The following is a 12,409-nucleotide window of genomic DNA, read 5'->3' on the forward strand; positions in this document are numbered from 1 at the left end:
ATACCTGTAATCTCAGCACTTGGGGAGGCTAAGGCAGGAGGATTGTAAGTTTGAGTCCAGCCTGGGCAACTTAGTAGCTTAACAAGACCCTGCCTCGAATTTTAAAATGAATTTTTAAAAAATTAGGGCTGGGGGTGTAGCTTAGAGAGCTTAATTCAAGTTGGTAACATTGGATTGTTTAAAAGTAAAAGAGAGGAGACGATCACAGTGCTTAGCTCATGGGGCACAGCGAGACCCGGAGCCGACGCTGTAGTTAGTGTGTCCTTGCTGCACTGGCATGTAGTGTGGCGGGCAGAACAGTGCAGGTGGAGCACCCTGGCTGAAGAGATATAGACCTCATCCTGTGACTTGTTGACCAGTGGATCCCTGACCTGAACTCAGGGATTAAGAGTAATCGTTATTCTGAGGCTCAAAAGAGAGTGATTGCTCCGCCCCTCTCTCTTTGATACCGTACTAGCCACAGTGGTAGATTTGCACATGCAGTCCTTTCCTCTGCCCCAGCTAAACTGAAAACTTGAGGCACCTCTTTGCCCTTCATGCCTAAGGGCAGAGGTCAGCAACCACTTTCTGTGGAAAACCAAGTGTACACCACTGGGGCTTTTCGTGCCATGTGATCTCTGTCACACCTACTCATCCCCCCACCAGACACAGCTGTAAACTGCATCATAAGTGAATGAGTGTGGCTGCCATCCAGTGGGATTTTATTTATCAAAACTGTATCTGGCACTTAATAGGAGTGCAGTAAATATTTGTTGAACGGACTTGTTAGTTGAGTGCCTTTGAAAAATGTTCTCCAGCTTCAAAATGCTCAGCAAATGAGATGATAAATCATGTACTGTACATTCATTCCATCTTCCAAAGTTCCTATAAGAAGCACAGTCAAATTGTAGGTATTTAAAGTTAATAAATTCTAAAATCTGGGTCTTGTCCTAACATGTTGGGTCAGAAGCTGTAGGTGTTTTGAAATAACAGTATCGTGGAACACAGGATTTACCGTCAGGTTTCTACAATTTTCTTTCTCTAGAGTTAAAAGTACCTACTTGATGGGGCTGCTGTTAGAAAAAAATATGCCGATAGCAGTGATGATGAACCTTTTAGAGTTTTCAATAACAGATAGCCTGCTACAGCACATGTGCTGTAGGTGCGCTACCAGTGGCCTATAGTATCATGTTCACAGTCAGAACCACTACTGTGTTTTGTATTAAATGCTATGTGGTGTCAGACTCTTTCTTCTGTCTTTTGTTTTTTCTTTTTTTTTTTTTTTTTTTTTGGTCATTTTTTGAGACAGGGTCTTGCTGTGCAGTTCAGGCTGGCCTTGAGCTCACTTTGTAGCCCAGGCTGGTCTCAAACTCGCAACGATCCTCCTGCCTCAGCCTCCCGAATGCTAGGATTACAGGCATGTGCCACCATGCCCAGCTCCTGTGTCTTTTCTATCAGTGTGTAAATTATGTCTAAATTAAATATGCTATGAAATCCTGTAACAGCAAATAAAATTTTGCAGTATGTGTAAGATATTTGAACAGTTTTTTCCATGTCACTAAATACTAGATCGATTTGTAGTAGCCTTCCAAACTGAATAGTATCTGTAAGTTCCATGAAAATGGTGTAATATTGAGGTATATTTATAGACATTTGGAAGTTCCCAGATTCTGGACATGGAATTGCATGCATCATGGAATTCAAAGAGACTCCCAAACCGTGCAGTAGAGTTCTTTATGAACACAACACAGTAACAATTGATTCAAAATATTTTTTACAATAATCTGTCTGCTATCATGATAAATTTAAATAGAATGGTAAAAAGAGCACCTTTAGGCTGGGCATGGTGGTGCATGCCTGTAATCTCAGCACTAAGGAGGCTGAGGCTAGCCAGGGATATAGCTAAGTGACACAAGTGTCTGCCTGGCAAGCAAGCACAAGGTCCTGAGTTCGATTCCCAGTACCAAAAAATAAATAAAAAGGGTGAGGCAGGAGGATCACTGGGAGTTCAAAGCCAGCCTAAACTGCTTAGTGAGACCCTGTCTCAAGAAGACCAAAAATCAGTCCATCAATCAAGGTACCTTTCCCTTTTTATTTGGATGCATGTATTCAATAATGGTAAAACTTGTGTTACTAAGTAAACATACTGTAACCCAGATGTGAATTTTTTTCACTCATTTAACAAATACGATGATTGATGAAAGCCAGGCATTATATAGGTGTTAAAAGTTAGAGATGCACGGGGTGTGATGACACGTGCCTGTAATACCAGCTCTTGGGAGGCTAAAGCAGGAGGTTTGCCATGAGTTTCAGGCCAACCTGGACTACATAGCAAGACCCTGTCTCAGAAATAAATAAAAAATAAAGGTTACAGAGATGACTATAAGAAGGACGCTGCCCTCATGGAGGTTGGCCTAACTTGGGGAAGACAAGTATAAACTGAGATATTAACAATACTGGTGGGAAGGAGATAAAAACAACTTCGTAAGAATAAAAACATTTTAACTGTTTTGGATATAAAATTTCTTAAAGATATTACATAGATTCTCTTATGCAGAATAAACAGTGCATGGTTATTTGTTAACAGATGATTACAGACCATGTTAAAGCTGTCAGAGAATTGAAGCTCAGCTGTGAGCGACAAAAAACCCTCATTCCAGGGATCTAAGCAGGAAGAGTCTGGAAGTGCGGTCTAAGGCTGAGCGACAGCTGCGCTGTGCACATTGTTATTCCACCTTCGCTTCCCCTGCGTCCCTAAGACGGCTGCTGACAGGGACTGGGCCTGTGTTGGAAAGGGAGGAAGGGGGAAAGAGCTAAGGACTTTCTCCTCCTTGGGCTTCCGTAGAAGAGCAAAACCCTGCAGAGGTGGCCACAGTTTTGTCGGGTGGCCACCTCTGGCTTTCTTCTGGAATTCCGGAGGAGGGGGTTGTGCTTGGCTGCGGGGTCCACCTCAGCGGACGTTCACAAGTAGGAAGTGCTTTACAGAGAAGGTGACAATTAAGACTCAAATGGGTGCTTAAAGGAAAAGGAAGAGTTTTTCTTTTACATTTTTCAAAATGATTATGGGACATCTAATATCAAATAAAAGGAAATGCACTATTTAAAAGGGGAACTATATGCATGAGCAAGAGAAACAAGTCCTTTGCCTTCGGAGACCACATTTTTCTAGAGACAAGGAATACGCAAGTACTATTTTGAAATAAATGTGATTTCAGGTAATAACAAAACTGCAGGGGAGAATAGAAAACCACCTTGGTAAGAACAAAAACATGTAAACTGTTGTGGATAGACAATCGCTTAAGAGTGTTTCATATACTTGTCTTAAGCAGAATAAACAAGGCATGGTTAAGCCTTACCTGGAAGTCTCACCCTCGGCACTGGCCCTGGAGTCTCTCCCTCTGTGGCGGTCACCACTAAGCTTTGGCGGTAATGCCATTGCCATCTCTTCCTTGCTCTAGTCATGCCAGGCATTTGTCGGATGTTACTGTTTTTAGTGCCACAATCTGCAGAGGTCTTGTCTACTGGTTTCTGTTTCTGATTTTGTAGACTGAGAAAATCTATGTTTGAATTAGGAATATCTGCCTCAGAACCCCAGCAAGTTTCTGTGCAGTAGTAAAGAGCTTGTACTCTTTCAAAAAAAATTTTAGAATCACTTCCTAGTTCAATTCAACATGAAGTTGCTGGACTCCTGACCTGATTAAGTTATGTGATAAAATGTTAATCTAGAAACTTCTCATATAGGTTCCATGAATTGGCTTCAATCTCACTTGCAGTCTTCATCTTTTCAGATAGTTGCTTTGTGTTTGTTGCTAAACAGCGTTCTCTCCAGAAGTGAATTGACTATTCCAAACCATGGTTGCTAAAAAAATTTTTCTGGATCGGTCATATTCTAAGGCTATAAAACAGCCTTCTACAGGCAGGCCTACTAAAACTCTGTCTCTTTGTGTATATGTAGGTAGATCCAAGTATGTTGGGTTTTTTTATTTTACTGAACTTACAGATTTTGCATGAAAACAAAGCCACTTCATACTGACAGTTCATGAGTACAGCTGTAATTGGCTCTTCACTGCAGAAGCCTTTCATGGCGATAACGGTAAATTACCAGTACGTGTTTGTTTCATTCTTTAAATGTTACTAATCCAGTTTCTTTGGCTCATTTGTGTGTGTTTAAGAACTGATAGTATAAGGAGTTATCCTGTCTGAGGTAAGTAGAGAAAGGTAATGAGCAGGTAAGGATATATTGTTATTGTTTCTTGGCTCTGTATCTTACCTTTCCAGCTAGATTGTAAAGTATTCATGAGCAGATAGCATGATTTCAAATTTCTTTAACGTTCCCTATATTCTTCTGAATACTATCAAATAATGTTTGGTTATCTCAGTGTAACTTTTGCAGAGCAATAAATTACTTATAATGCTGTACTTCTTAGAATAAGAACCAGGTTATCTATTTGGGTCACTTTAACTCTAGCAACTTCCTCCAGAAAAATTTACCACCTCAGTTGTGTTTTAAATACAGACAAATGAACTTACTCCTGATTCTGATCAGATGTAAGAAGTGAAGGGACTTCGTCTTTGGAATTACCTTAAAGTAAATGCATATTTTATATAGTGTGCTAATGAGCACCCTATTCACAATGGATGTGCTTTGTTGATCTACTCATAGTTCTTTTGTCTTCAGTGAATAATAGTGTAATTGTTATGTCCCTGTGTGTGTTTAGTCCCTGTGTGTGTTTAGTCCCTGTCTATACCAACGACTTTATAAATATCTGTTGGTTGTCCATTTCTGGCCCTTTGCAAGGCCTTGGAAACATAAATACCAATAAGTTTGATTTCTACCATCAACACATTTAGTCTAGGAAAGGGAAACAAGTAGGTAAAAGAATTGGGGCACCATTTCAAGACGAAGTAACAATGAGAAGTCACAGGGCAAGAAACAGAGAGGTACGGTATATTTTTCAGAAGCTGCAGGATAGGGTGGGAAGGATTTCACAAGAAACACAACTAAGAGGTAGGTATTGAGCATATCCTGCCTTCTGCTTGTGTTGATTTCTTTCTCCCTGCGAAGGTTGCCAGGGAAGGCTTTTAGGAAGGTAAGCAATATCGCCACCCAGACAAAGGCATGCAGTCTAAGTGACATGGTGTGAGAAGTAACAGCAGGAAACTGTTGCATCAGATTGTTTACATGGAGATTCGGAGCTATGAAAGTAATGGTAACAACCAGGAACCAAGAACAGATGTGGAATGTTAGGAGGAATACGTTCTGAAAACTTGGAGACTGACAGTGTGGAAAGTGAGCAGATCTATATCATCCCTCCCTCTGCATTTCCTGGGAGGGGTGAGTATTCTTCCTCTGGAGGGAGACTGCCAGAAGAGGAGTAGTTTGTAGGGAAAGAGTATTAATTCATGTTAGGAGAGATTGAATTGGAGGTATTTGTGGAAGTTAAAGGAAATAAATCTCAAATACATACATGGCTGTAAAGTTTAAGATTGATAGTCATGATGGAGGTGAACGTTGGATACAGCCGGAAATACTGATGAAAAGCTCCTCGAGCACATCGTGAATATATCCAAATAGCAGAACCTTGGAGAATGGCAGTTACAGGATACCCAGAGAGGAAGGAAAGGGGCTGGGGAGCGCAGAGGGAGTTGGTTCAGGAGGAAGGAGAGACAGGCTGTACAGACAGACATAGAGACAGTGTCTTGCAGGGGAGGGCCACAGTGGGTAAGGAATGACTGTCATCACGGTCCAGATGCCAGATTCTGATTGAACTTGGCATTTAGTAGACATTAACAACTCTCACCACGTATTTGCTGAACAACAGAGATCAGGTTGCAAAATGCCATGGGCATTTTTTAGAAAGAGAGCCCTAGAAGAGGTTTTAGTTACACATATGGCAACCTAGCTAGTCTTTGTATCTGAGCTTCCTTTGCAGTAAACATGGCTGTGCTTAAATTTGGGCTAGTGGTATGTGTGCCACTTGTGAGTCACCATCTAAAATAGAAGCCCAGTTACCATAGACTCTGTTCTTTGGCAGACAGGATGCAGGTACAGAACCGCCTTCCTCCAGAGGAACATGGAGGACACTCATGGGAAACAGAGCAGATAAAACCTGTACCCTTAAGTGCCCTAGTGGGACAGAGGCACCCAAACACCCTTCACCCTTCCTGTAGTTAGCACCAGACTGATGAGCAAGAGAGAAACTGAGTCTAGTCCATTGTGCCCTAAATTCTCTTGAGTTACAGCAGTTTACCCTCACAATAATGAATAGATTCAAAAGTTTGTTATTTGTAAGTGAATGAACAAGATTCAGGAGAACTTAGGTTGCTACCCAGATTCTGTCACTAGTGAGGGCTGCGCAGGGGTGCAATGCTGGAGCCACATAGAGAACACTAGTGATAGTCGTCTGTGAGCTGCCACAGGCAGCAGTGTTCACCTAGAACTAATTCAAACATTGCTTGGTTATGCTGACTGTAAGAGTCAATAAACAAAATAGAGTTTTACAGACAAGACTTTGGTAATCTTCAGAAATAGAAAATCTGGCAAATTAAGAGTAAAGGCAATATCCATAAAGAAGCAAAGTGGTATATAAGAAAGTAAGAGTCTGGGGAAGGTGTAGTGGTTAGCTAAAGCCTGCTGTATGTAACAAAGTCAGCGATAAAATCTACTAGATAAAACTAGTAACTCAAATAGTAGCATGATTGTGGAAATACCAAGATAATCCCTAAAACTAAAGATGAATGGTTAGAAATGGTTTCCTTGAGGAAGGGATAGGGCCAGTTACACCGAGTTCTCTACTAGCTGCTTTGAATATCAAAAAGCTTACCTGTAATATTTTTATCTGTTGATAAAACTAGTTCATTATCTCTTGGGAAAACTGATTTGACTATTAAATGTATTAAATACTTTATCATTTTTATGCTATTTATGGAATAGTTTCCTTAATTTTATTTAAAATGGTAACAGTTGTATTTGGCTTGCAAAGTTATGAGTTACGTTTTTCTGTGTATTTGGAGTTTTCTGTGATAAGTGAATATTATACTTAGAGGAAAAAGTGATTTTAAATTTTAGAAATATTTTATTAGCTAAATACTTGGTTTCAAATATTAGACATTGATTCCAGCAAGTAGAAAAGGAACATTTAAAGAAAAAAAAACAAAAGAAGAAAAGAAACATTTGAGGAGATGCTGGGCTAGCTAGACTCACTGAGAACATGGGAGGACCAGGCTAGGAGGAGACCAGAGCCGGGGCTCTCCAGGCTCCTGCCCCGATGATGCCACAGTGATCGCTGACCTCTGGCTTCTTGTATTGTCTCTCGTTTGGTCTCGCCCAGCTTCAAAATCCAGGAATGTCCTGCTTGAGTTAAATAGGCCTTTGACACTTGGCAAAGAAAGTAAGTACATGGCCCTTTGATTTATAGTCTTAGGACTCACACATCAAGAAACAAATGATTCCTCAAAACGAAATTAAGCTGCTGTTATCAAAGGAAGAGAAATAAATTCTGATGCCTAAAAACAGGACGTTCATCACAGTATAAAACTTGTTATTAATGCAGAATTACAGTTTTCAGTGCTGGTTATAATAAGCAGCAGTCCTCAAAATGAATAAGGAGTCATTGGTGTCAGTACAAGGATCCCAGTTATTGTCACTTAACCTGTGTTGCTGGGGCTGGCCACATGAACATGAGCACTTCCCCAAATGTGTGTCACCCCGCCCCTTCCCGGTATACCCAGTCAATCACCAAGACTCAGCCCAAGCCCTACATCCTCCAGGAAGACTCATCCTCGCACCACATCCTCTTCTGACTTAGCAGTCCCTTAGCGGTCACTGTTCTGTACTTGCCCACTGTGCTGTATCGACCTGTCTCCCGCGCCAGCTGGACTGGCAGGGTCTCTGCTCTGATTTTCTTTGGTCTCCAGCCCTTTACACAACATGTTCACATCAAAACGTTGAGTAAATATTTGTTCAATGAATGAACGGGTAGATTTTCAGAAGAAAAGGGATGGGACATTTCATACGGAGCCCGTGTGTATAAAGGCATGGCACATGGCATATTCAGGGCCTGCTGAGATATTCTGAAGGGTAAGTTCGTAGAAGGGTTTACAGAAGAGACTGCTAAGCGTGACCACAGTTAGCCCTTAAAGTTAGTCTCTTGCCGCATGGCTAGACAGGCCTGTAAGCCCCTTAGGGAAATAGCAAGTGCGACTTGGCAAGCATACCATGGCGAAGCACTGAGGCTTTGCAGTGAATATGCACTGGTTGTGGTTGGACCAACAAAGAGAGATGGTCAGATATTCAGATATTGTCTCTGGGAGCTAAAATGTACAGACCTGGTGTGGCAGCAAATTTGCCCACCAGGCACTTTTCTAAGTTCTGGGCTATAGTAATACGGGCAAGATTCCCACTTCATGGAGCCTTCATTCTAGAAAGGGCGGGCAGATGAGACAACATAGGGAAATGGAGGCAGAAGAGGTGCGGCTCCAGAGCCGCAGGGCTGCGTCGCAGTCAGAGTGTCCAGGACCACACTCTCTGGGTTCAGGGCAGGGCAGTCTCGTGTCTGCACTGCAGATTGCCCCAGTATGGAGAGCAGTCTCCATACTGCCCACGTCCCGGTCATTTACTGTGAAGGTTTCACAAGCAGAATGACTGGTTCTTCACGGTGTGTATTTATGCTGCGACACTTTACAGAAATGTTTCGAGAAAAGAGAAAAAAATAGGGTTACCACAAGAATACTTTCTTCAGCAGAAGTGATGTACTTACACTGCACAGAGGTAATGTTTCTAAAGCTTAATTAAGTACATGATACTGAAAATAAAAGGCTATTGCCTATGTTAAAGACAGTTGCATTTGCCAGTTTGTGATGCCTGAAACATAATATGGCATTTTTAATCCGTAGCCTTGAGAACTTCTTCATTGCTTGTTCTTCTCTAATGGTGACCAGCGTTGGGATGCTTGTTGTGAACATTGGCCTGTGTGGCGCAGTCCGCTCTTCGTGACTGTTACCCAGTGGTGGGTTCATTCAATGATGAAGGCCCCTTCTCGTTCCCAGGGTGCAGATAAGACTGTGAAAGGTCCGGATGGACTGACCGCCCTTGAAGCCACCGACAACCAGGCAATCAAAGCGCTCCTGCAGTGATGGACGATGGACTGATAGCTCGGAAAGAATGACTCTCCTGTGGCCTCACACTGCTGCCTGTCTGTCTGTCACTCTCTATCTGCCAGCTTCTTCAGCTAAATACTTTAAGAGGGATGAGGGGAGAGAGAAATTCGTAACAAATCAGACTACCACAAAAAATAATGTTTGGAGGAGGGGAAACATGACCAGGCTCTGACCGGGACTCCTGATCAAGCCAGCCTCTTCTATTATAAAATACACAGCATAGACCCAAGAGAGAGCAAAGACACACTGTACCGGGAACATTTGACCTTTCAGCTCCCTAGCTAATCCATTAATTAGATTGTATTAAAGGTCTGATTCTACAAAGGCCAACTCTACTTACTCAGCAGCCCTAACTGCAAGCAGTAGCGGCTGCTGCAGCGCAACTTAGGGTGCTGAGCTAAACAATTCGCTCCAGCCTTCTGCCTTAAGCATGCACTCTCCGAGGGTCTCCTGCTAGGTACGGGCACTGCCTGTGGTTGGTGACCAAATCTTCCCTCATGACTTCAGCTTCCTGTGAAAGCTCAGTTAAGATGAGGAGGGGCACACTCCTAAATTGCTGGATGACTGAACTTGGGATTTTCTCTCCCCTTTCACATGGATTTCATGTCTCTTTAGATAAAACTGACTAGTTTATTTATGAAACCTTAAAATTTAGAAGTCTAAAGGGGAAATCATTCCAATATCTGTGTTTTTTTCTCCTTTAGCTTCAGACATTTATATAACATTAAAACACTTTCAAACTCCTGCTGGTAGTAAAGGGGATTTAAAAATAGAATTATAGCCATAGCGTGTTAGTTCATATATAGAGAGAACAGTTGTCCTAGTACCTATGGACTTCTTCGTTTGCTGTTTGAGTTGATTTCACTTATGTTTGGAGAATCAAAGAACAATCTTAGAATGCCTCTCTCTGACCCACCTTAATGCTGATTACTCAGTGCACCAAAGGTATCACTGGGGCGAGATTGACTATTGGAAAAGTTGAACCGCATCCCTGCAGAAATAGGTTTGTTACCAGGTTTCCCTCAGTCATTGATAGGCTTCGCCTGGACATCTGCCAACCCATCTGAACAACATATTTTTCTCAAGCAATTGCTTGAGAAATCATGCATTGTGTAATGTGTGATAACTTAAAATATATTCTGTGTTCTTAGAGTGCAGTGCCCTAAAATGTCCTTAAGACCTGCAGAAAATTTGGGCACATTGCTAGGTGTTTATGTCATGAGCAGTAAAATTAAAGCATACAACCTTAAATTTCATATCTGGCATTTGAAATATTAAGCTTACTAAAAATATTAGGGTTTTTCCTTAGCCAACTCATGCAATAATTGAATGTACCTCAAATTTTCAAAAGTGGGAGAGAGGTCGAGGACTTACATTCAGATTGTGGATAATAAAGACTAAGGATTTTTTTAAGGCAGTGTAGCATTGTACAGCAGGGTTAGTTAAACTATTACCAAGAACAGCCAGTCTGGCTAGTAAGTTTTATCAGTCAGTTACTGATTGGTTGGTGGTGTGGGAGTGTGTGAGTGTGTGTGTGTGTGTGTGTATGTGTGGTGTGTGTGGGTTTTTTTCCCCCATGAACCCTTTTTTTATCCTGTGGCTTTTTCACTTTGAATTAGCCTAACCCTGTAATTTTCCTGTGTCCAAGAACACAATCACAAAATGGTTTAAATACTTTGATACATTTGGCTAATTCTGCTGTCTTAATGCAGCCTATCAGAGCTGGACATCCTGATTGGAAATGGAGGGCACTCTATCAGTCTCCAGCTGTCAACATAGTGCAGCAGGGTGTTTTTTTATCTTTGTTTTCACCTCTTGGCATAATGCTATTTAAAAGGCTTGCATTGTACCCTTAACACAGTTTTCACCTTCGCTTTCAAAGTGTTCTGTTGTAGTTGGCTATTACAGAGAGTGCATTGTCCTAGCATTCCTAAACTTGGTCTGCTTTCGAAGTCATGGTACCAAAACCATGTGATTCTTTGTACAGTTTATCCTGATGTTCCTTGTAATGCAGTAGAGGCTATCTTGCCTTCCCTCTTCTTTCTCAGCCATTTTGTAAGGCCCATAATTATGAAGCAATTGCTTGAGAAAATTACATATAAACATAGAATAGAATAGACTGGCCAAGATGGTTTGCAATTTCTTTTTTTTTAAACTAGGTTATTTATAATGTATTTCTGAGCCACTTGGCAGAGAAATTCACAACACTTAATGTTTATATTTTGAGTAAAGAAAGCTAAAACCATTCCTGCTTTTTGGTACTACATGCATTAGCAAAAGGTTAAGTAAGTTTTGTTCTCCACTGAAGTACTATTTAACATCTTAGACAAAATCTTGCATGTTCTGTAGTTTTGTATTAAATCATTGAGTCATTTCTTACGTACTACAGGTGGTTTGCCTGTTACAGTAGTTGGCTAACAAATTCCTCTGCAGCTTCAAGCTGGTTTCTCTAGACGCAGAGTCAAAGACCGCACCTCAGTGTTCCAAGTAGCTCTTCTGTGCACAGCTCACCCTTCTAAACCAGCTGGGCACAGAAGTGCATTGATGGCAGGTGCATTGTGTGGAAGCTGCAAACAGGTAGGCCTTTTATTCATTGGTTTCTTTCCCCCAAGTACTGGGTTTTTAATCTATATGTAGCTAATTGATTTTTTTTCCTTAAAACTTCAACTAAGCTGCTGTTTTCTTCCATGCAATATCGTGTACTCAATTGTGTATAGAAGAAGCTGATAAGAGTGCCCTCCTACATAAATAAGCAATTGCAGTGTTTTGCATGCAAAATTTTAAAAAATTGAATCATCCTGATTCTATTTTGTAAATGGAGAAACAATCATATCTTTCTAAGCAGTAATGGAGGAAGACTAGTGCTTTGTGCATTTTTGATATATTTGGGTTCATTTTTCCACAACATCATACTTTTGACACAATTGAGTTTCTCATAAGTATCCTAGTTCATGTACATCTGAATGCTAAATAATACTGTGTTTAAGTTTTGTGTTGCAAGAACAAATGGAATAAACTTGAATTGTGCTACAGCTAACCAGTCAGCGGTATTTTTCTTCCTCACTTTTTCCCACCTTCCTTTGCCAGCCTGATCTATAGTCATACCAAAACCTTGCTTCACTTGAGCTTTTAATTAATCCAGATTACTTCACTCCATTTCTAGAATAAAAAACGGAGAGAAAATAGAACAGGTATTTAATTGAAGTCAATCCTACCAGTCATTGAAAGGTTTTGTTTTGTATTAATCTCCAGATCCATCTCTTCAGTCCTT

The 12,409-nt window shown here is 41.0% G+C and overlaps 1 protein-coding gene across 1 annotated transcript in view; it reads left to right on the forward strand.

Moving 5' to 3' along the window:
* Positions 1-12,175, forward strand: part of Mtpn (myotrophin) — a 38,937-nt gene extending 26,762 nt beyond the window's left edge. The window contains exon 4 of the mRNA XM_005405470.2: positions 9,028-12,175. Within this exon, the coding sequence (XP_005405527.1) occupies positions 9,028-9,114 (87 nt within the window). The 3' untranslated portion in view covers positions 9,115-12,175. The remainder of the gene's footprint in view (positions 1-9,027) is intronic.
* Positions 12,176-12,409: the final 234 nt, after the last annotated feature.

Source organism: Chinchilla lanigera, unplaced genomic scaffold, assembly GCF_000276665.1.
Source record: "Chinchilla lanigera isolate Chin_1 unplaced genomic scaffold, ChiLan1.0 scaffold00093, whole genome shotgun sequence".
Taxonomy (NCBI): domain Eukaryota; kingdom Metazoa; phylum Chordata; class Mammalia; order Rodentia; family Chinchillidae; genus Chinchilla; species Chinchilla lanigera.